The 26,135-nt window shown below is 34.2% G+C and overlaps 1 protein-coding gene across 1 annotated transcript in view; it reads left to right on the top strand.

Annotated features, from left to right (window-relative positions):
- Nucleotides 1-26,135, top strand: part of LOC103604086 (breast carcinoma-amplified sequence 3-like) — a gene marked incomplete at both ends in the record, with an annotated part of 144,874 nt that overhangs the window by 20,442 nt on the left and 98,297 nt on the right. The window contains one exon of the mRNA XM_008588679.1: nucleotides 15,086-15,167. Coding sequence (XP_008586901.1) covers nucleotides 15,086-15,167 — 82 coding nt within the window. The remainder of the gene's footprint in view (nucleotides 1-15,085; nucleotides 15,168-26,135) is intronic.

Here is a 26,135-nt window from a genome sequence, read left to right as displayed (position 1 = left end):
GGGATCCGAACCCTCGGACGGGAGCGCCGCCGCGCTTCCCAAGCGGCGCACTATCCAGTGCGCCACCGGGCCGGCCCTTTTGAATTGATTTCTAAAACCTTTTTATTTTGAAATAATTAGATGAGGGCACTTCAAAAAGTTCGTGGAAAGATTCATATTATCTTTTCATTCTGTCTTCCCATGAACATTTTGAACTACTTTACAAAGTTGCAGAATACTACTTAAAGTCCTGTGTACCCCTTCACCCAGCTTCCCCCAAAGATGACATTAAATAAACTATAGTACACTGTCAAAACCAGGAAACATATTTACATTTTTTTAACACTGTAAATGTTGATAGTTTTGCCTGTTTTGAACTTTTTTCTAAATGGATTCATGCACTGTGATCTCCTTTACGTTTGGCTTATTTTACTTAATGCCGTGTTTGGTGTTTATCCATTTTGCATTCAGTTATAGTTTGTTTATTCTTTTCCTTTATAGTATTACACTGTATAAATATACCACATTTTATTCAACCATTTACTTTTTTTGGACATTTGCATTGTTTTTAGTTATTAGTTCTTACAAATAATGCTGCTATGACTGTTTTGGTACATGTATTTTGGTAAACATGTATTGCATCTCTATTGGATATATAGCTAGAAGTGAAGTTGTTAGGTCAAATGTATGCATATGTCTCTGTGTGAGTGTTGTAGTTGCTGCATGTATTTACCAGTTCTTCGTATTGTCTGCTTCTTTTGTTTTAACTATTCTGGTGGTATTAATTCATATCTTAATGTGATTTTAATTGGCATTGGAGGCAAATTTGAAACCTTTTATTTTATTTTTTTTTCGGTATACTTAATTCACAGCAAAATTGAGTGGAAAGTACAGGAAGTTCCCATATATCCCCAGCTCCTACACATGCACAGCATCCCCTGCTATCAACATCCCACACCAGAGTGGTATAATTGTTAACACTCAATGTTGTCATCCAAAGTCCACAGTTTACATTAGGTTCACGTTTTGTGGTGTACTTTTTATGGTTTTTGACAAATGTATAATAACATGTTTTTACCATTGTAATGCCATATAGAATAGTCTTACTGTCCCCCAGATCCTCTGTGCTCTGCCTATTCATCCTTCTCCTCTAAACCTTGGCCACCACTGATCTTTTTACCATGTCCATAATTTTTGTCTTTTCCGAAATGTCATACAGTTGGAATCATATAGTAGGTAGTCATTTCAGATTGGTTTCTTTTATTTACTAGTATGCATTTAGGGTTCCTACATTTCTTTTCATGGTGCTGAATAATATTCCATTGTATGGCATACAACAGTTTGTTTATGATAGATATATTTTAAAAAATAAAGATATACTGTACATACTGTGAAATGCACAAATCTCAAGTCTGTAGTTTGGCTTTTTACTTGTGTGTGTGTGTGTGTAAATATATGTGTGTTTATGTATGTATGTATACATATATGTGTGCACACACATAAGTAAGCAAAACCACCATCGGGAAGAAAATGTAGGGTATGTTTCTTACTCCTAAAATTCTGCAGTCAATAACCCTCCTCCCTGCAGGGTGAGGTAATCACTATTCTGACCACAGATTACTTTTGCATGTTTTGAACTTCATATAAATGGAGGCATATACCCTTTTGTGTCTCTCTTCTTTTGTTAAATGTATTTTTTATATTCTTCCATGTTGGTAGTAGTTTTTTATTTATTACTGTTTTATTTCACTGTTTTAAATATACCACAATTTGTTTAGTTATTCTCTTTGATTGGCATTTGTGTTTCTGGCTTCTGGCTATAGTGAATAAAGTTATGAACATTCTTATAGAGATTTGAATTCTTTTTTGTTATTGTTGTTTTTTAGTATATACCTAGGAGTGAAATTTCTGGATCAAAGGGTAGGTGGTATATATTTAACTTTATTAGAAATTGCCTAAAGGTTTTCTAAAGATGATGTGTCATTATATGTTTCCATATGCAATATCTGAGAATTATACTTGTTCCACTTACTGCTACCATTGGTGGTATCAGTAATTTTTAAAATCATCCTGTCAGTCTTGCAAGTTAGCATAATACCTATTTTACAGAAAAAAATTTTTAGGTTTCTGTTTAATATAATCAGTGTCTCCTTGGTTAGGTATCTATTGCAAATCTATCTTCTTCACAGTAGATTATATCAGGATAGGTTTACAATGCCAGTAAAATGTAACCAACTCTGTCTTTTGAAAGTGGAAAGAGGCTATAGGCCAACATTGGCTTATCTGTTACACTGTTTTCTCTCTTCACTTTATAGTTGGACACCTATTCCGCATGCTATAAAGTAATGAATTAAAGGAAATCCAGTTTGTATGTCTGAGTGATTATGAAGTGTTTATGACAGCTGCTAGGCTGACACCCTCTATAATGGTGTTACATTGACTTCTGAACACCTTCCAGTCTGCCTCTAGGCATGCATGTCAGTGCAGTCTGAGTGGTTTTACATTAACATCTACCCTGAGTAAGATCTTTTGACTACAGAAGTGTTAGTTGCAAATGGAAGATACCATTAGGGCAGCTTCAAAGGACTGGAATGATATTTGGATTGGTGGGTGCTGAAGTAATGGCTGGGATTTTGAAGTGTAATGTCTAAATCAGCGTTGCATAACTGAAGGAACATGTGAGTTCAAACTGCTTTTCTTTGATCTTCCTTTAGAAAATCAGGCTTAAGGGGAAAGATTAAAGTTGCCTTAAAATACTCCTTTCTATGTGTGCAAAAATTTGGAAGTACGAAAATATGATTACAAGTTTCATTCATTATTTGTGTTCCGTGGTTTTCGTATTGTTCTTGAAACTCACTTCCTTCTTGCCTCAAGTTTTGTATTTTGAATTTAGTGTCAAGAACAAAATACAGACTGGGTTGTAGTCTTCTTTATGTGGTTAGTAAATATCTGTTCTATAGGTTGTTACTAGTCACAGATAAACGTTTTAGGTGGTTTTTGTGGTTTGCATTTTTTTTTTCTTGATGCTGTACACATTGGGTTACAGAGATACTGACACTCTGATATTAACTGAATCATTTGTGGTTAGGCAGGCAAAAATAAAACAAAAACTTGTTCCCATTTCCCCCTATTTTAGGAGCTTTCAAAAGGACTTATCTTTACTATCGAGAATACTTTGCTCAAACTGTACTATCGTAAATTTTTGAAAATGCTGAGGTAGAGCTGTAACACATAAAATAACACCCTGGCAGTGACTTGTTAGACAAAGAAGGCCTGAGTTTAAGAACTGTTTTTGAATACAGATTCTGATGCCTCTGTAGGTTGGTCATTTTTTGGCAGTCTTTGTTTTCTTATCTATAAAATGAAAATATATCATCAAATTGGCTTACAGGGTAATTCTAGGGAGAGACTATCAACTCTTAGTAGAGCTTGCGTTGTAGCTAGGTGAGGTCTTTTTATTGCTTCTTAAGTGAATTCCTTAGTATAAGATGATATCTGTCCCACCTTTCCCCATTCCCCATTATAATTACAAAATAAATTATTATTTAAAAATTTTAAAAACTGTAATGTAACAGTCTTCTTTTTGAGCACTTCAATCCATTCAGTTGTGTCTGCACGATTATACATGTGAAACAATTAGCGAATTTATAACTATACACCTCTGTATTTAAATGGACTAAGTGGGGTCCTTTTGCTGCTTTAGGGACTGAATTCCTTAGTATAAGACCTCACCTCCCCTTCTCTCTCCTCTGATCTCTGTATTTTTAACCTTTTATTCCTCCCACTTCCCCCACCCTGTTTTTTTTTTTTTTTCCTCTCGTGGAACATTAACATTTACTTGTGGGATTGTTTCATTTTTCCATATTTTCTATATATATTTAAATTAATAGACCTTATCTTTTTGAGTAGTTTTAGTTTTATACAAAAATTGAGCTAAAAATACAGAGATCCCATGTATCCTCTCACCATCACTCCTTCCATTTCCCCCCATTATTAACATCTTGTGTTAGTGTGGTATTACAATTGATAAGCCATTATTGACACATTATTAATAACTAAAGACCTTAGGTTACCTTTTTCTCCCTAATAAACAGAATTTTATTAGTGTTAACTTTTTAAGTTTAAAACTAACAAAATGATATTGAGGAACTTCCAGATATGTTCCCATGGTTAGTACATGAGAAACAATTGGAAAGGTTAATAACTCCACATTTGTATATTTAAATGGGCTGTATTTAGATCACTGGTGGTAAAGAAAACACGTTGCAGGTACAAACGTTCTACAAACACATAAAAGTTAGAAAGGGTACAGACTGGCTTGATATTGAGTGGAGTATGAAGACTCATGTGATAAAAGCTGCCACATTGATGAGATGCTACCTTGGTGGTAGTTCTTTTCTCTAGGGCTGTAAAGCAAAGGAAGAAATACACCAGCGGATCCAAGAACTGAGTTGTACCAAAATGTGTTCTTTAATATGATATTATAATAAATATCTAGGTGTTAAATATTAATAACTTGAGAGCGGTAGGGCAAAGGCATATTATGCTGAATACCATTAAGGTACAATAATGAGGCCAGTGTAGTAGACTCAGTCATTTATTCATCAGTTCATTCACTCAACAAGTATGTCCTTGGTTTAACTCTCATTTATTGAGAGCCAGTTATGTGTTACATATTTTCAAATACAGTTTAATTTTAACAGTTGCCTTATTAGATAGATATGTTATTACCCTTATTTTAAAGTGAACTTCAGATTAAGCAAATTTTTATAACTAATAAACACAGTTTAGTTTATTTTCTACCAAAATAGACTGTTAGAGTCATTGATGTTCTTGATGTGTGATATTTGTAACTGATGACCTGGTGTATTTTACGTACTTTGTATTGTTACCATGTGTCATGATTTGGGGAATAAGAATAAAACTTCTAGCATGTCAGGTGTTGACTGCTTTTGCTTTCTAATTCTTTCTGGGTGGAATTAGAGGTGTTATTTATCCAGAGGATTCTGACATGAAAGGTATTTTACCCAAAGGCAAAATGTGCTCAAGATAAACATGAGGAATTCTTTCCCTATTGTCTTCCATGTCTGGTGGCCCATTTTAAAAATTAGATTGTTTATTTTCTTATTGTTGAGTTATAAAAGTTCTCTGTATATTTTGGATAGCACTACTTTATCAGGTGTGTCTCTTGTAAATATTTCCTCTCCTCTATGGCTTATCTTATTCTCTTGACATTATTTTTTGCAGTGCAGGAGTTTATAATTTTAACTGAGTCCAGCTTATTAATTATTTTCTTTTATGGATGGTGCCTTTGATTTATCTAAAAAGTCATCACCATACCTGCCTATGTTTTTACGTATGTTATTTTTTAAGAGTTTTATAGTTTTGTGTTTTACATTTAGATCTGTAACCCATTTCGAGTTCATTTTTGTGAAGGCTGTAAAGTCTGTCTCCATTCATTTTCTTGCATGTGGATGTCCACTTTTTCTAGCACATCTGTTGAAAAGACAGTCTTTGTTCTATTGTGTTGCCTGTGCTCTTTTGTTTAGTTGACTATATTTATGTGGGTATGTTGTGGACTCTCTGTCCCACTCCACTGATCTATTGGTCTATTCTTTCACCAATACTACACTGTCTTAATTGCTGTAGATTTATAGTGAGTCTTAAAGTTGGGTTGTGTCATTCCTCTGACTTTGTTCTCCTTCAGTATTGAGTTGGCTATTCTGAGTCTTTTGCCTTTCCATATAAACTTGTCAATATCCACAAAATATTTTGCTGGGTTTTTGATTGGGATTGAGTTGAATCAATAGATAATGTTGAGATGAACTGACATCGTGATAGTATTGAGTCTTCCTATCCATAAACATGCAATGTCTCTCCATTTATTTAGGTTTTTTTTTTTTTTTTTATATCTTTCATCAGTTTTGTAGTTTTCCTCATATAGAGGTTGTACATATTAGGTTTATACCTAAGCATTCCATTTTTGGGGGGTACTAATGTAAATGATAATGTATTTTTAATTTCAGATTCCACCCTTTAATTGCTGGTATATGGGAAACTGTGATTGACTTTCACTCTGCAACCTTGCTATAATTGCTTATCAGTTTCAGTAGGGTTTTTTTTTGTTATTTTTTTGATTCTTTTGGGTTTTATACATAGGTTATCATGTCATCTGTAAACAAAGGCAGTTTTATTTCTTTCTTCCAAATATGTATACCTCTTATTTTCCTTTTTTTTGTCTTGTTGCATTAGCTAAGATAATGTTAAAAGCAATGGTGATGGGGGACATCCTTGCCTTGTTTCTCATCTTAGCGGGAAAGCTTCGAGTTTCTCACTGTTAAGTATGATGTTAGCTGTAGGATTTTTGTAGATGTTTTTCAAGTTCAGGAACTTCCCCTCTACTCCTAGTTCACTGAGAGGTTTTTATTTTCTTTTGGTGAATGGGTGTTGGATTTTGTCATATGCTTTTTCTGCATCTGTTGATAAGACTGTGATTTTTCTTCTTTAGCCTGTTGATGTGGTGGCTTACATTATTTGATTTTTTGAATATTCAATCAGCTTTGCATAGCTGGTATAAATCTCCCTTGGTCATTGTGTATAATTCTTATTATACATTGTTAGGTTTGATTTGATTTGTTGAGGACTTATCTGTGTTCATGAGAGATACTGGTCTGCAGTTTTCTTTTCTTGTAATGTCTTTTTTTTGTGGTTTTGGTATTAGGTTAATGCTGACCTCATAGAATGAGTTAGGAAGTATTCCCTTAGCCTTTATCTTCTAGTCCAGTTGTAGAGGATTGCTATTATGTCTTCCTTAATTGTTGGTAGAATTCACTAGTGAACTTATCAGGGCCTGGTGCTTTCTGTTTTGGAAGGTTTTTAATTACCGATTCAATTTGTTTAATAGATATATGCCCATTCAGATGGTCTGTTTGTTTCTTCTTGTTTGAGTTTTGGCAGATTGTCTTTAAAGGAATTCATGTGTTTCATCTAGGTTATCAAATCAGTGGGCATCGAGTTGTTCGTCATGTTCCTTTGTTATCCTTTTAATGTCCATGGGATCTGTGGTGTTCTCCTGTTTCATTTCTGATATTAGTAATTTGTGTCTTCTCCCTTTCTTTCTTAGCCTGGCTACAGTATTAATGATTTTATTGGTCTTTTCAAAGAACCAGCTTTTGGTTTCTTTGATTTTCTCTATTGATTTCCTGATTTCAATTTCATTGATTTCTGCTCTAATTAATTATTTTCTTCTGCTAATTTTGGATTCAATTTGCCTTTCCTTTTTCTAGTTTTCTAAGGTGAAAGGTTAGTTTTTAAATTTTTGTTCTTTCTTCTTTTCCAGTATATTCATTCACTGCTATAGATGTCCCTGTATGCACTACTTTCAGTGAATCCCACCAATTTTAAGTTGTATTTTCATTTTCATTTAGCTAAAAATATTTAAAAATTTCTCTCAAGCTTTTTTCTTTGACTTATGTGTTGTTTAGAATTGTGGTGTTTAATCTGCAAGTATTTTGTCATTTTCTAGCTACTGTTTTGTTGTAAATTTCTGGTTTAATTTCATTGTGGTCTCAGAGCAGATGTATGATTTCTATTCTTCTAGATTTGTTAAGTTCTGTTTTTTGGTCCAGAATGTGTACCTATCTTAGTGAATATTCCATGTGAGTTTGTAGAATGTGTATTCTTTTGGAAGTAGTCTATAGATGTTAGTTGTATTCAGTTGATTGATGGTGCTGATGAGTTGAACTACTCATATGATTTTCTGCCTGCAGAATCTGTCCATTTTTGATAGAGGTGTGTTAAAGTCTCCCGTTCTAATAGTGGACTCATCACTTTCTACTTGCAGTTCTATCAGTTTTTGCCTCATGTATTTTGGTGCTCCGTTGTTAGGCACATGTACATTAAAGACTGTTATGTCTTCTTAGAGTAATGACCCCTTTATCATTATGCAGTATCCCTCTTTATCCCAGATAACATTTGTTGCTCTGAAATCTGCTCTATCTGGAGTTAATATACCTACTGTCTTTCTTTTTTTTATTAATGTTAGCATGGAATATCTTCCTACATCTCTTTACTTTTAATCTCTGTATCTTTATATTTAAAGTGAGTTTCTTGTATACAACATGTTGTTGGGTATTGTTTTAATCAACTCTCACAGCTCTGTTTCTAATTGGTGTATTTAGACCATTGGTGTTTAAGGTAATTATTGATATAGGTGGATTAATGCCTGGCATATTTGTTACTGTTTTTTATTTGTTGCCTTTATTGTTTTGTTCCTGTTCTTATCTTCCATACTTTTCCTGCCTTTTGTAGTTTGATTGAGCATTTTACATGATGCCATTTTTTTTACCTTCATTAGCATATCAGTTATATTTCTTTTTTTTTTTTAACTCCTTTAGTGGTTGCCCTAGAATTTATAATGTACGTTTACAACTAATTTAGGTTTGCTTTCAAACAACACTATCTCATAATGCTTCAAGGGCATCACCGTACCTAATGATATAAAAATATTCCTAGTTCTTCCCTCCTGTCCCTTGTATCATTGCTGTCATTTATTTCACTTATACATGAACTTATATAAGTGCATACACACATATATATACAACGTATACATAAGCATACACAATTGAGTACATTGTTGCTGTTATTATTTTGAACAATCTATTATCTGTTAAAACAATTAAGAATAAGAAAAATTAAAGTTTGATTTTACTTTCACTTATTCCTTCTTCAGTGTTTTCCTTGCTTTATGTAGATCTGAGTTACTGACCTATATAATTTTCCTTCTCTCTGCAGAACTTCTTTTAACATTTCTTACAAAGCAGGTCTACTGGCAACAGATTCCTTCAATTTTTGTTTTCCCTAAGAAAGTACTTTTTGGCCTTCACTTTTTTTATTTTTATTTTTTTATTTTTAAAAAGATGATCAGTAAGGGGATTTTAACCCTTGACTTGGTATTGTCAGCACCACGCTCACCCAGTGAGCTAACCGGCCATCCCTATATGGGATCCGAACCTGTGGCCTTGGTGTTATCAGCACCACACTCTCCCGAGTGAGCCATGGGCCAGCCCTGGCCTTCACTTTTGATGGATAATTTGCAGGATACAGAAATGTAGAGTGGTTTTTTTTTCCCTACAACACTTTAAATATTTCACTCTCTTCTTATCATTGTTCCTCTATAGGTAGGTGTTTTTTCCCCCTCTGGCTTCTTTCAAGATTTTTTCTTTTTGATTTTTTGAAGTTTGAGAATGATATGCCTATAGTTTTTCTTTTCTTTCTTTCTTTTTTTTATTTATTTTGCATGCTGTTCTCTGAGCTTCCTGAACCTGTGGTTTCATTTTTGACATTATATTGGGGAAATTCTCAAATTAATGTCAAAAATGACATATTGCTTCAAATATTGCTTCTGTTTGTTTCTTTCTTCTCTGGTATTCTCTTTACCTGTGTATTATACTTTTTGTTTTTGTCCCACAGTTCTTGGATATTCTGTTCAGTTTTTCTCAGTCTTTTTTTTTTTTCTTTGCTTTTCAGTTTTAGAAGTTTCTGTTGTCATAGCCTGAAGCACAGAGATTATTTCCTCAGCTGTGTCCAGTCTACTAATGAGCCCATCAAAGGCATTTTTTTTCATTTCTGTTACAGTGTTTTTGATCTCTAGTATTTTTCTTTTGATTCTTTCCTCAAATTTCCATTTCTCTGCTTACATCATCCATCTGTTCTTGCATGTTGTCTACTTTTCTCATTAAAGTCCTTGGTATATTAATCATAGTTAAAAAAAAAAATCCTGGTCTGATCATTTCAACGTTCCTACCATATCTGACATTGGTTCTGATGATTGTTTAGTCTCTTCAGATTGTGTGTGTGTGTGTGTATGTATGTGTTTTCCTTTTAGTATACTTCCTACTTTTCAACCAAAGACAACATGATGTATGGGGTTAAAGGAGCTGTGGTAAATGGGCCTTAGTAATGTTGTGGTAGTGGGGAGGGGAAACTTTCTGTAGTCTTATGGTTAGGTCTCATAGGGTTGGGTCTCAGTCTTTTGGTGACCTTGTGTCCTTGGACCTTAAACTTCACAAGTGCTTCTTAATCCCTGCCCCCCAACTTAGGTGAGACAGGAAGGCTAGAGGGGACTGGAGTAGGGTACTTCCCTTCCCCCAGGAAAGTTAGGCTCTGATATAACCACAGCAGGATAGGCTATGGTAAAATAGTTTCTCTTGAGGGCAGGCCTCGTTAAGAAGGACAGAATGCTCTGACATATTTCAAAGTGGTTCTACTTTGACAACCACTGCCAGAGGTTCAAGGGGATTTTTCTCAAATATTCACTGTTACGACCCAGTCGAGTTCTGGTAGAGCTCCAGGAGGTAGATGGAACATGTAAAAGTCTGAGGCCCCTCCTATGACTAGGTCCCCCTGGAGTTTTTATCTTTCAGGCTTGTCCACATGGAACCTCTAGCAATTCACAAATTACGGTTTAGGTTTTCCTACCTTAGTACTGATTCCTGTGGAGTTTTCTGCTTCTGGATTTCTGCTCCCGTAATTTGTGACTCTCTGTTTACTCTGGCCCTTCTCTCTAATTTGGGGGGCAGTAGTTTGTCCTATGACCTCATTTCTCTGATGGATCTAAGAATTCTTGATTTTTAGTTTGTTTGGCTTTTTCTTGTTAGGACAAAGTGAAGACTTCTATGCTCCTTACATGCTAGACTCGAAAGTATAGGTCTGAATTTTTTTGGTTTTTTTGGTGGCTGGCCAGTATAGGGACCCGAACCCTTGACTTTAGTGTTATTAGTACCACGGTCTAACTAAGTGAGCCAACTGGCCAGCCCTAGCCCTGAATTTTACAAACCAATATTTTTCTACTTCAAGGGACATTGGGTTGCTATAACCCATCCATTTCACTTTAGTGCCAGGGAACTAATTGTTCATAATTCTATTTGGAATTAAGACATAAATTCAATTAGGTACAAAATGCTCTTTTTTCAGAGCTGCTGAAATGAGTTCTTGAATATCATTCATTTTCTGCGCTATCGTACCCATCTCTGGGAATCAAGGGTCCTTCCAGACAAAAGTCTTACATCATCTGCCGTCATGGAGAGTCATTGTAATAAAGACCATTATTAGCATGAATCAATTTTTTATGCAAAGTAATGTGTGAAGGAAACCATTCACAAGAGTACATGCCATGTGATCTAGTTTATATTAAGTTGAACAAATAAAACTTATGTTAAGTATTAGAAGAAAGGATTGTGGTTATGGTTATTCTTGAGATGAGATTATGCCTGGGAAGGAACATGGCAGGCCCACCTGATTTTTATGATGTGTGTTTCTTGATGTCTATGTTGGTAACAGAGGTGCATTAACATGGAAAATTCATTGAGCTGTACATATACTTATGATTTGAGTATTTTTTCTGTTTGTTATCTTTTAATAAAGTTTGCTAAAAAAAAAAAAATCATTTGCAGATCACAGTCCTCCATTTGACCAGTGTCTATAGGGGAAGTGTTGGGGGTGTGAATGTGTACACTTGTTTTGATTCTGTGGCATTGTGGAGCATTATTTTTATTGACCTTTTTATTTGAATTTTCTATTTTGTAGTCAGATAGCTTATGAAAAGTCATCAGGATTTCAGAAATAAAGTTGGCTCCCAGGGCTAAATGTCCTTCATTTGCTTTTAAAATTCACTGAAAGCATTTGTACAGCTCCCTCAGAACTTTTACAGCCTTTTTTGTGTGTGTATTATAGTCTTGGGTGTTGTAATTTCCTTTTGACTTAGATTGAGTTGTGAGATTCTAAACTTGTATTCCTCCCACCCTTTTTTGGGTTTGGTATGTAATTTGCATATTTTCACCATGCGAAAGCTATTTTCTATGGTTGGAAAAGATTTTTTTTCCTACAGTGTGAACAAATCATTCTTTGTTCTCCTTATTGTGCCTCCAAACTGGTACCTCCGGTTTATGCCCCAAACAACAAAAGTCTGTCATCAGAAATTAAAATGCCAGTAAGAACAAAGGCAGAGACCATGAGGAGCTCTTGGAGTGGTTTCTTCCTTGTTTGCTCCTCTTCCCAAGTTACCACAGTTGTCAGGAAGTTGGAACACCACTTAGTATACCCCTTTCTTGTAGTTCTGCTCTTGTATTTTTTGTTATTGTTGGTATAAATGTGAACTTACAGCTTCATATAATTCTTTCCAGGATCTATAAAATCCTAATCTCTGAAATTCTTTGACATTTTCAAGGAGCTATTTTGAAGAAACCCAAAAATCCCTTTTGACACTCATTTATTTGAAAGCAAAATTACCAGTTAATATACCATATAAAGTTACTAGAGGCAATTCAGAATGATAGTTAAAGCAGAATCTGTAAGGATGTAGCCATCCTCTCTGTCCTTTTTAAAATGTGCACATCCTATCTGTATACAGTGTTAGCACCGTTTCTGTTCTGGATGATATTCATGCAGAATGTACACATACTATTTGGAGAGTTCTCTGAAAAATTTGACATTTGTGACTCACATAGAATAGTTTAGAATCATAATCAGTCCTAATGTTTCTTTCTCACCTGTTGCTGTATATATAAAGAGGGATTTAGAATAGAAACTTAGAGCAGAATAGAGCATTTAGATTTGTTTTGAAAGCTGTTTTGCTGAAAAGCATGGTTTATTCAGATTTCACGATGTTTTCCTGTGTCAAATTAAGCTCTTATGCATTAAATACAGTGATAATAAACTTCTATCATATATGAGTATGCCAAGACAGATTTGTTTTATTTTTTATTACTTCATATAATTGAGTACAGCAGCTCAGTTAAATATGGATATCCTTTTTTTTTTTTTTTTCAACATTAAGGCTCTATTTGATAGAACCAAAAGCTAATGCTAGATTTCTGGCATATGGAAATAATAGTACAGAGCAGTAGATTTTATGTTAGAATACTACAATTTGTTATAAGTATAAACCTTATAAGTGAGAAGTGTCTTCCATTACTCTGAATTACAATTTCAGTGCAAGTTTTACAGTATTATTTTAAAACTTATTTTTTACTTTCTTATTAATAGAAATAATATGTACATTGGAGAAGACTAACATTGCCCAACAATTTATTTGCAAAATATAAATGACTTAGCAGTTTTTAAAAAACGTTCTTTTGGTTATTATTACAATTTCAAGTGTTAGGTAGGTGGAAATAGCCAATAATGCATCTGTTATATAATTAGATTATATTAGTGTTACTTACACTTACATGTGCTTAAAATCAAGATGGTAATTTTTAGATTTCAGAGAATGTCTGATTAGTGCACTGTGTGGGAGGTGGAACAAACTAAACTTCTAAGGCTTTTTCTAAATTTTAAATTCTGTTCTGTAATAATGTAGATGTAAGAGCCATAGTGTGTAACGGCCATGGTTTTCATTCTGAAAATTCAGGGTCACACAGGAATTTGTAGAGCAGATAAGTTCTTACAGTTTGCTAGTTTATAGCTTTTGCGTATTTCATTGGTGATAGGTGGTGCTGTTGTTGCACACATTGTTAGTCCTAGCATTCCTCACGTCATGTGCATCCCAAGTGCTATTGAAGGCTTTGCCACTGCAGCCAGTAAATTAGTCGTAGTAATTATCTCAGGCAAAATGAATATGATGGCTATTTAGACTTTACCATAACTTAACATTTATAAGAAACAGAAATATTTATAACTTGCAGTTCTTAAATTCAGACAGAGGAGAAGCTGAAAATCTAAAAAAGTAGTTTCTCTAAAAGGCAGCTCTACAGATTTATAGTTTAATATTGGAAGGTTGATAAATGTATCATTTAAAATGTATACATATTTGATATTTTAAACTGTTTGTTTGGCAGGCCTGTTTAAAAACATTACCATCCAGTATTTCAGTACGATTTTTTGCATTGAATTTTTATGTATATTACATCTGTTTTAAGATCTTGGATATTTAGAACTAGTTTCATAATGGTTGCTGTTTTCGCTGATATTACGTATTCCATCAAACACTAGACCATTATGAAGATGTATTGAGAACTGCATTACCACTTACAGTAGGTCTGGAAAGCCATTCTTAATTAATTCTATTTTAATCTGCTCAATATTTCAGTCAATGTTTGAAAAGCAGTTGGTTTCACACTTGATACATATTAGTGTACCCCTCTTATCCTTTAGATTAGTAGAATCCTCTTTGTATCTGAGGAATAAATGTGATATGACTCAATGTGAATGAACATTCATACAGTATTTGATCTATTTGTATAATAAAAATAATGACATGTGACATTAAGGTTGCTTACATATAACTTTTTAATTTATTTATAAATAAAGTTTTTATTTATAGAATATTGAGATTTAAAGTATCCTGGAGGTCTTTTTAGCAGCTTTTCCTTCTCATTTATAATTGCAAATGAATATAGGCATATGGAGGTTAAATGATTTACTTATGATTAGCAGATAGAGGGCTGGCCCTAGGTTCACTTGGGAGAGTGTGGTGCTGATAACACCGAGGCCACGGGTTCAGATCCCTATATAGGGATGGCCGGTTAGCTCACTTGGGAGAGCGTGGTGCTGACAACAAGTCAAGGATTAAGATCCCCTTACTGGTCATCTCTTAAAAAAAAAAAAAATTAGCAAATAGTTAGTTGCAGAACTCTAACTGGTACCTAGGTTATTCACATTTCATTTAAGTGTTTATTTGCAATATGTATTGCTTTTTCTCATTTACAACATATTTGTGAAAGTTGCTACAGTATTTAAATTGAGCTTTCCTGAATAGTATCATAGTTGCTTTGCTCTAAAATGGAAGACAATGGTGCAGGAACTATACAGCTTTCTAGTAGTTTGATAAGATAAAAATTATGAACTTCTAGGAGAGATTGTTTTTTCCCTGTTCATATCAAGTGTGTGTTCTTATAATTTTCTAAAAATGCTCATGGTAATTTAAGATATGAATATACTTAATGTGTGTGACCAACCATAAATGTGTGTGGGTGTATGTGTATTTGTATGTGTACATATTTTAGACAAACAATTATGATAATATTCAAGAGGTCTTGTTTTTGTATAGTAATATTGTGACCTGCTTTTTCATTTACCAAATTTTTTTCTGTGTTCTGTTATGCAGATCAGTGGGGAAGCACAGGAGCTCTTCTCTGTTCGACATGGCCCAATTCGAGCAGCTAGAATCTTGCCTGCTCCACAGTTTGGTGAGTGTAGCCCTTGAGAAAAAACAAATCATTCAGAAAGAGTTTCTCTTTTGTTGGTCTTGGGCCACAGACAGCAAGAACGATAACTAAAGTCTGTGTTCCTCCCAAGTGTCCATTCCCCCTTCCTCTCGTCCCCACAAGATAAACTCTTAGTTCTGTCAGTTGAGATGGAAATAGGTAATCTTAACCAATTCAATATGGCCATTCACTTTCTGCTGTGGTTTTGATTTATCTTCGTCCTCTTTGATCTCGATTTAGCCTCTGTCTTTGCTGGCTCTTTCTTGAAGCCCTCTTCTCTCTTGGTTTTCATGGCATCGTTCTTCCCCGATCCCTTCCTTGCTGACTGTGCCGCCTTTGTTATGTTTCTGGCTTAGCTTTCTTCTGTGGGTATTCCTCAGGTCTCTGTTGTTCTCCTGCCTCTGCCCTTCTTCTCAGTTATACTTACTGCTTTGGGGAGCTTGGTTTTCACTATTAGCTCGGTTTAGGTGATTCTGTTGTCTGCATCTCCAGCTATGTAAGAAGTGTAGTTTCGGGCTTTTAACCTTGCAACTTTGCCTTAATAGGGAATACTTCTTAAGGCTGTGTTTGAATAGTATATGTGCTTTATGTTTATTTTACAGATTTTCAAACATATGTTTATGTTATATCTACTATTTGGATGGCTAAATAACTCTTTGTTCTTTAATGCTTTTAGTTGTCTAAATACAACTAAAAGCATTAAAGAGCAGTTGTATTAATTCAACTTTTAGTTGTATTTTATCATTAACTTGCCTGTGTTCACTCAAGAATGTTTTTGTATGTGCACTAAGAACATAATCATATTAATCATCTTTGGATACTTCGAAATCTTTTCTAAAAAAAGACTAAAAAGACTAATATATTTTAATTCTATTCTATTTCTAAAGATTATCCTGAAGTGGAAAAATCTTACTTATAAAACTTCTTTTGGCAGTTAATTCTCTAAACTGGTGAGAATGAAGTTTACTAAAACCTTGGACCATGTGATTGCACATAAGTAATTTTAGGGATTAATTTAGTCATTAAATCTGCTTAAATGAAATGGGAAGAGTGGCGGTAATAAGGCAACAATATCCTCCAGTCATGTGGAGAGTTTTTCCCTTGCTATATGGCTTGTACAGATTTCAGCTCTGTAACTGTCTCTCTCTGTTTTTAACTCACACGCTTGCATATTCTGTCTTGCTCTCTCTTTCTCACTCACTCTCTCCTTCTCTGTCACTCTGTCTCATTTAGTTTTTTGTTGCATTTGTATTTTGGTGAAATACTTTGTCAAAGAAAATTCTAGACCATCCTTTTCTGAGAGGATTTTGGAATAGCCAGCTTTCTCTTTGAAAGGTTGGCATCAAGAACAATTTTATTACTAAAGGACTCTGCTTTGTCTTTGTTTCCTTTAGATATAATTCACAGAGGTAGATTTTTCCCTCTTCATTTTATTTATGAAGTTTTTTCATTTATGCCAATTATTAATGTTCAACTTTTCTCAACTTAGAAATACTTTATGAAAGTATCACACTATAAAAATTTAATATTGCTGGTATAATTTTATTTAAAGGAGGTTTAACTTACTTTTCTAATTAAAAAGGATTTCTTTCACCACTATAATATACTTAATTAAAAAATACATTGCTAGATTTAAAATATAATTATACATGGGCAATTGTTCTGTTACAACTTGAAAAAATTACTTGTGTGTAGCTTCTATTATATTTGATTAATTTTTTAGTTTTTTTTTTCAAAGTTATACATGGACCTGATCACATGAAATTTTTAATGGAAAATAGTAATACCCCAGTGTTCTGTTTACTGGTTTTGCTTTATTCTTTTATTACGGTGGAGGAAGTCCTTTAGTAGCTTCCTGAAAAGGATGTATGAGAGATATTGTCTGTGTGAATATGTCTTTGTACTTCCTTAACTCTCGATTGATAATTTTGCTGGGTAACAAATACTTTTTGAAATAACATTACTTCAGAATTTGGAAGGCAATGGTTTAGTGTTGTGCTGAAGGGTCTGAAGCCATTTTGACACCCTTTTCTTGTATGTGGCTTGTTTTTCTTTCTAGGAGCTATAAAATATTTGCTTTGTTTCCAGTGTTCTGAAGCATTGCAGTGTTGTTTTTATTCATATGTTTTGCTGGGCCCCTTCAATGTGGAAGTGCAAGTCCTGTAATTTTGAGAAAATTTCTTCAATTGTTGTTGTTGATGATTTCTTCCTCAAGTTTTTCTTTATTCTCTCTCATATTATATGGGTATTAGACCTCTTGAACTGGTTAATTAAAAAAAAAATCATTTCTTTCCTGTTCTTTTTGTGAGATTGTCTCAATGTGGCTTACTAATGCTGCTATTGAATAATTCTTTTCTGCTATCGTGTTTTTCTTACCTTCAACTTCTCATACCCAACACCTTCCTTTCTTCCTACCTCCCTTCACTTCCCCCACCTTGCCTTACCCTCCCTCCATAACCTTCCCTCCCTCCCTTTTTTCCTTCCTTCCTTGCTTGCTTTCTTGGTAAAATTAACATATAAATATTAGCAAGTAGAACCTAGTGATATGTAAAAAGAATTGAACATCAGGACTGAGTGACATTGAAAATCAATGTAATTTACCATATTAGAATAAAGAAGAAAACCCATACAATCATCTCAACAGAAGTAGAAAAAACCCTTTGACAAAATTCAGTGGCCATTTATGATCAAAAGTTTCAGAACACTAGGAGTAGAAAGAAACTTCATGAAAATGATGAAGGTTATCTATTTAAAAAATCTACAGCCAGCATTATACTCAATGGTGATACAGTGAATGCTTTTCTGCTGAGTTTGGTGTGGCTTCTAACACCACTTCTATTTACTGCAGGGCCAAACCATTATAATAAGGCAGGAAAAATAAATAAAAGGTATAAAGATTAGAAAGAAAGATGTACAATTTTTTTTTCAGCAATAACATGATTGTGTATGTGGAAAATCCAATGGAATCTACAAACATTAGAATTAGCAAGTAAATTTAGCAGAGCTGCTGCATACAAGCTTCGTTAGGTCCTTTGTAAACTGATCCCCTCACCGTGTATTTTTCCATCATCATCTTCTGCCATATTACCATGTCCCCTTCACTAGCTGTCACAATGACATTCCTTTGTGATAGTTGCACAGAATTTCTTTTTATTTCCTCAAGTGATTCCTCTTCTCCCTTATAGTCCTCTGTATTTACTATGTTTTTCCTCCTCTAAAAGGACACTCTTCTGCTCCTTATCCACTGTAGGTAGTGTGTGCTCCTATAGAACTTACTGTGTTTTAGCTAATTATTTCCCTCTTGCTTGCTAGATTTGTAGATTGTTTTTATATATTTAGTGCCTCACAGGTTGCTTGATACAAGATGTTAATAAGTATTTGCTGAATGTTGCTTTTGTAAGTTATGATCTGGAGGAAAAGTGAGTTCCCTTTCTGAAGATGTTTCTGTGGACAATCTGTCCCCTAACTAAAAGTGAAAAACTGAAGGATTTGGATGTACTTTTATCCCACAGAAGACTGTCATTGTATTTAAGGGGAATTACTCATGTCAACATAGCTTGTACTTCCCTGCCTCTTTGTGGCCACTATCAATAACTGATCACTTAATTATTAATTTTTTTATTTTTGGCTTTTTAGGATTTCTAATAGGTAAAGGGCAATGTCAAAAATCTGTCTAAGTTGATATTAATGTTAGCAAGGGTGAGGAGGAATTGGCTTTCTTGGGTTCTTAGAATATAAATGGGTCCTCCATTTTTTTTCTGGCTGGCTGGTATTAAGGATCTGAACCCTTGACCTTGTTATCAGCACTGATGTCTATCCAGTTGAGCTTACCAGCCAGCCCACAACTTTCTTAATTAATCTATATCTGCTGAAGAATTTTTTTAATACAACATTCCAGAAAGCTGTGACCAATCAATTGGTATTCTTATATCAGATCAAAACTGTTACTAATCATCATTCAAATCTGTCCTTCTAGAACTTAATTCCAGGTAAAATAAATTCTTCTTCTTTTTTTTTTTGGTGGCTGATCTGAACTCTTGACCAAATTCTTTTTATTCATTACCCTAAGTAGGCCATTTTGGCTTTTAGTGCATCACTTGTACAGAGCAATATATCAAACAGTTTATATTGTGAACATTGTTCTATTTCAAAACTTAAGAATTTTTTTCATCATTGCTAAAAATTATGTAGCATTCTATTATATGGACATTTATATTGTTTTCAATTTTTTCGACACTACTCGTTATATTGTCATATACTAACATATACATACGTTAAAAAAAAAAAATATATATATATATATGAGGAAGTTTTTTTTAGGATAACTCCCAGTTGGAGACTTGTTCAGTCAAAGAATATGTCCGTTTAAAATTTTGATACATGTAAAATTGCCTCTTGGAGTATACCAATATGAGAATTCCTTTTTTCCCTATTATGTCCTATACTGGCTATTATGAATCTTTTCTGTCTTTGCCTATGTGATTGCAGAAAATCCTATTCATATATAATTTTTTGATCCTTGATTATTAGGGAGGGTAGAAAGTCCTATTTCTGCCATTTATATTCATTAATGATACACTTGTATTCTTTTCTCCTTTCTTATTGATTTGAGCTCTTTACTAGGTTATTATTAGTGGTATATTATTATGGATATGTGTCCTATACACTTCATATATAGTTTGCTATTTGTCTTATTTTATGAAAACTATGTTTTTTTTTTTTTATTGATGACTGGTAAGGGGATCTTAACCCTTGTCTTGGTGTTGTCAGCACCACGCTCACCCAGTGAGCGAACCAGCCATCCCTATATGGGATCCGAACCCGTGGCCTTGGTGTTATCAGCACCACACTCTCCTGAGTGAGCCACGGGCCGGCCCTGAAAACTATGTTTTTTTGAAGTGATTTTTGTCTTTAGTTTTATGCTTCCGTATTTCACCATGTCTGGTTTTAAATCATGATTCTCCTTCAAAGTCTAATTAAAATTTTTTTTCTTTTTTTACTTGTATTTTTCTTCTGTTATTATTACTCATTAACTTATTGTTCAGGGTCAGGAAGTAGTTCTTTCCTTGACAACCTCTGAATTTCATAGATTTTGGAGGAAATTTCTCTTTTATTGTAGATTTTCCACTACTGTAATGGAATTCCTGTTTGGAATAACAGGAACTGTGATTTTCTAATCTTTGCATTCTATGTAGTGCCTTGCATAATATGAGGCATATGAGTGTTACCCCAAAATGAATTTATTCACCATTTTGTAGAAGAGAAATTAGAACTCCACTTTTTATAAAGTGTTGTTTATCATTCATCAGTGACCAAATGGGTAATGCTGGTTTTTACACAAATAGAGCTTTCAAGTCTTATAAATTATATTAGCCTTCTCTACCTGCTGTTTCCTTAACTGCTCATGGAGGAAGACAATCATTTCTACCATTTCTTAGAAATGCAGATTCAACTTTATTCTTTATCATTAGGAGTTCAGGGTCCTAAACACCTGAACAGTCTCCATATATGAATGTTTTAAAATAAACTCTTATAACCCAATGCCGTTATCCTGAGGATAGAAGGACTCTTTGGACATAAGGTTTCCCAAAGTGTCTATGGGCTACATTTCTGGCACTCATCTCAAAACACCAGTCAGCAATGTGTTTTATTTCTTCTGGATTATTTCAGTATTACTTACTGCTTGAAACTTACTATTTTTAATTCTGCTATACAAGGAGTTTACAACTTTCCATCTCAAAATATTAAAAGATTTAAGAAAACTTAAAATCAAACTTTTATTCCTATATTGGAGTGCTAATGGCAACTATTTTCTGATGCTTGTAATTTTGTAAATGGCCCATCCATGCTGACAGAAATACAAGTTATTGCTTTTTTTCTTTTTTTTTTTAAAATGATGTGAATGGCTGAGGTTATTTTTCTAGAAACAAAAATGAGCAGAACATGTTTGGAGTTGTTAGTCAATTGAACTTTTTCTTAATTTGCTTAATTTTTGTAAGTTTTCAAATGAATGTACTTTCTACGTGTTGAGTATTTGGTATTTTTCTTAAGATACAACTATTTAATCTTTTTCAGACAACTTAAATGTGGTTTTTATCATGTTCATAGAAGAACTATTTGATTGTTCATCTATATGAAGTCAGAATTTATGATTGAGTTCTTGAGAAGGGTTGGCTGTAATTTTGGGGGGGGGATGGTGTAAAATTTTAATGACTGGTTAAACAAGTAAATCCCAGAACACACATGCATACAAAGTCTGTTCAGCCAAAACACTAACAAACCTTCAAAAGTAGGCCAACTGACATTTGCTTACAGTCATCACCAGTATATTGCAAAGAAGAGGAAACAGGCTTATTGACATTTTAAATGGCTAAACTATGAGATTTAGGGCTTATCTAATGTTTTCTGCTCTAATTACTTCTCAGTTTGCTTTGTGTATTGTGTATTTCTTTTGTAACACCTAGTCTTTATCACGGAGGTCTTACTGCTTATGATCTGAGTTTTATACTATTTTGCTAAGCCTGTGATTTAGGTAAATTATAATTTGGGAACATATGTTCTGTTCATCTTAAAAATTTTAAATGTTTTTTCAGAGAACAGTGTTTCTAGGGGAAAATGTCTGCTTTAGAGGTGCTGGGTTTTTTTTAGTTTTGGTTATATAGTGGTGTTAGATTTGAGAAATTAATCTAAGAGAATTCGTGGTTTATAACTATCCAAAGTCAGTAATTAGGGCCTTGTCCTATGAAGGCTCTAGAGAGGAACTATACTGAACAGAAAAGAGAGGAAGTAAATTTATAAATTAAATGAACTATAATGCTTGGTGATATTTTTCAGATGAGTACTTGGTTGATTATTTACATAATCACCACTTTACCACTATTCTGCAATGTAGGTACCATTATCCTAATTTATAGGTGAGGAGACTTTAAGTTTAAAAAGATTAAGCGACTGGCCTAAAGTCACACAGTTGATAAGTGGTGGAGCTGAAATTTGTACTTTAAAGCTCACCTCACTTAGGCCTCACAGTCTCCCGGTATCCCAGTCCCCAGTATATAATTTTTCCATTACTACAAGGAAACACTTTTACCAATTCTGGGTGTTTCTAGGCTGCTCCTCTGACTGCAGAAATCACACACTTGTGTATTCATTGAAATATGTAAAAAGTAGTTTGTTTTTCTCTATTTTTTTTTTCCATTTTGAAGGTGTAAGATACGTTCAGTTACCTCAGTGTCTTCGTTATGTTTGGTGTACTTTGTTGTCTAGTCTAAGGGTAAAGAGCAATGAAAATAGTCAGTATGGGGATCAATATATAAAAAAGCCATTGTTCTACATCACTACATTTAAAATTTTAAGCTGTTGGGATAAAGTGTGTCACAAAGGCCTATTCAAATTTTGGTCCTCTTAAATTAAATCAAGCCTTTAAAAGAAATGTTTGTTCCCTTTTACGTAACTTGGAATAAACTACTAAAAGTGCATCAAAAGGGTTAGTGACCAATTTCTCAGATCATATTTTTTAAAAAAGGTGTAACAGGATGCCACTAAATTACATGTGAGCTTAATGATTCTGACCCAAATAAACAGATGTGTAATAGAGATGGTGATTATTATCATTACAGCTTAAATACTTTTTACTGGGGAACTGTAAAGAAGAATGTGAGTGTCTTAGTGAATGGACAAGTTTGTGGTCTTAGAAATCTATGTTCACTTATCATAACACATTTGTAGGTGTGAAAGTGAAAACTCATAATTTACTAAATAATACTTAATTTAAAATAAGTATTTTTTTTAAAGAAAAATCAGCTTTTTTGAGAAATAATTTACGTACAATAAAACTCATCATTTTTTTTTTCTTTTTTTTTTTTCAAAAGATGACCAGTAAAGGGATCTCAACCCTTGGCTTGGTGTTGTCAGCACCACGCTCAGCCAGTGAGTGAACCGGCCATCCCTATATGGGATCTGAACCCGTGGCCTTGGTGTTATCAGCACCGCACTCTCCCGAGTGAGCCACGGGCTGGCCTGAAACTCATCAATTTTAAGTGTACAATTTGCTGAATATTGACAGATGGGTACAGTTATGTAACCACTACCACAATCAAAATACAAAGCCTCACCATTGCTACAAAAAGTCCTCTTGTCAGCTCACACCCACTATGATAGCTATAATACAAAAGACAGATAAAAACAAGTGTTGGAGAGAATGTGGAGAAATTTGAACTCTCAATCATGAGTTGTGGGAGTGTTAGATAGTGTGGGCACTTTGAAAAACAGTCTGACAATTCCTTAAAATCTTCCCAGATCCAGAGATCTTCTTGTCTCTCTAGTATGTTCTGCTTTCCTCTACCCTTTGAATAAATGGAATATGTTTATCATAGCAATTTTATTGTTGTTATCTAACCTAACTCTATTGATTGGTTTTCTTCCTTAATATGGGTCATATATATATATATATATATTTTTTTTTTTTTTCTTTTCTTTTCTTTTTCTTTTTCTTTTCATCTCTTGAAATTTTTGTTTGGGTGTCACACATTGTGAATTTTAAGATGCTCAGTGCTGATATTTGTGTTCCTAAAGTATTTTTGGTCTTTATTCATAGGACACAGTAATTTGCTTGGCAATAATTTGATTCTTTCAGCACTTTCTTTTATTCTTTGTTAGGTATGACTAGAATAGTGGTTAGACTAGAGCAGGGATCTGCATACGTTTTCTTAAAGGGCCAGATAGTATTTTAGGCTTGTGGGCCGTAGAGTATCTGTTCCACTATTCATCTCTGCCATTGTTGGGTAAAAGCAGGCATTGACAATACTTTAAAGGAATGGGTAGTAAGTTGGAGCATTAATAGGGCTCACATCAATTGTTTCCCTTGTCTCAAGAATCAGTGTCTGGGCTGCTGTTATTCACTGTCTAGAAACTGTTTTTCATACAATTTATTTATTAAGTTTTCTGACAGGAGGGTAAATCTAATTCCTGTTACTCCGTTATGGCTGGATGTAGGTCAGCATTTTGCATTAATTGTATGTTTTGGATACTTTTCCGTAAGATTGCCCACAACAGCACCTGGCACACAGTGAATGCTTTGTATGAGATTTTGTAAATAAGGAAAAGAAATAAATTTGGAATTGGATTTTATTTGTAGTAGAGTTTAACAATTTTAATATATCTTTGGAGAAGTTAACTCTTAGACCCTTTGAAAGATGCAAGTGTTATGGAGAAATTTTCGCAGATATCATTAGCATTAATTGTGCATTCTTCTCTCTGGTACTAGATATTGTAGTAAAAGAAAATGATAAAAACACCAAGGGATTCCTTTATTTCTTTTGATCTCTTGAATAGGTAAAGGAGTCTTAAATTTTCCCTGCCCTCTTAGCTATCATCAAGGGACTTCTGTGATCCTTGCCTTTCACAGACTGGTATCATTCTTTTTTCTTTCCCCATGATGCTTTTAGTCTTAAAAACAAGAGTTGCGGGCCTCTGTTGTTATCATTTGAACTATCTTCTTGGCACGTACTGTTTAACCTAGTCTTCACTGAATTTTTTTCCTCTTGTTGCCGTTACTGTACTTTGCAGTGTTTCTGTATGTATGGATTTGCTTTGGGAATTTTTTTTTTTTTTTCCTTTTTGTCTTTTTTTCGTGTCCGGCAACGGATCGCAACCCTCAGTGTCGCGCCCATACCGGACCAGGACCGGCCACGGGATCGCAACCCTCGATGTTGCTCCCGCCCCTCGCTCAGCCAGTGAGCAGCCGGTCTGTATGTGGGATCCGAACCCTCGGCGGGAGCGCCACCATGCTTCCCAAGTGGTGCACTATAGCAGTGCGCCACCGGGCCGGCCCCTGCTTTGGGAATATTTTTGAGTTTTTATTATTTTCATTTGTGGAACATGGAAATCTAATTCAAAGCCAAGTGATTTATATAGCTTTATAGTTAGCAGTGATAACCATACACATGAACTAATAAAAACCTTCTAATTTTAAAATATGGAAAGCAAACATTGTGTGTGCACAGAGGAGTGATAAGCACAGGATTTAGGATAGCGACTACCTGGTATTGGGTGACAGGGTTTAGGATGTCTGAGTTTATATAAGTAAGTGGGTGGATAGTTAGAGGGTGGTGTTGATTACATCAGGGTCAAGGGTTCGGATCCTTGTATGGGCCAACTGCCTCCCCTTGTCCCCAAAAGGAAATTATTGGCAGTGTTTTACTTCTTATGGCTGATGGGTTCATAGGTGTTTATTATATTGTTAAAATATGAAGAAGAGGTCCATGCATTCATCACTGAAGAGAAATTAGCAAAGGATTATTAATGGCCTAATTCTTTGTGCTCAGTGCTCAAGATAGAGAGGAGAAAGGTACAAACAAGAGAAACTGAATATGGCAATCTTTACTAGGTTGGAAAATTAGAAATGAGAAACAAAATTTGGAGTGTAGAATAAAAGAGACATTTCTCTCTGTACATATTTTGCCTTGAGAAATTTATTTTCTACAAATTTGTGCTCCTTAGTTTGTTAATGTTTTAAATTTAACAGTATTGTTAACTCAGTTTTGCATTTTAAAAAGTACTGTGTGTGTACATGTACATACATGTATTTATGTTTTCCCTAATCAGAATGACTGCATGTATAAAGCTAATATCTGCTCTTGGTATTTTTATTTGTATTTGGCCACTGTAGTATGATCTCACATTAGTTATTTAACCTTTATTCCTTAGTATTATAGTTTTTTCAAATCTAAATAATGCCCTTCTTTAACCTATTTTACAGGAATATCATGAGGACAAATGAATAAACAACATTTTTTGGTTTTTATTTTTTGTTTTTTTAACTGATGAAACTTCTAAAATCAACAAGTGTCAGGAGGGGACACCAGGACCTCCACACCACCACTGGCAGGATAGTAGAAGTGGCTTTAGAATACTGCTGTCTCTCCCATGACCACCTTATTCTCCCGCTTCCAC

The sequence above is a fragment of the Galeopterus variegatus genome, unplaced genomic scaffold, assembly GCF_000696425.1.
Source record: "Galeopterus variegatus unplaced genomic scaffold, G_variegatus-3.0.2 Scaffold4952, whole genome shotgun sequence".
NCBI classification, from domain to species: domain Eukaryota; kingdom Metazoa; phylum Chordata; class Mammalia; order Dermoptera; family Cynocephalidae; genus Galeopterus; species Galeopterus variegatus.
This window is presented reverse-complemented; position numbering and strand designations above follow the sequence as displayed.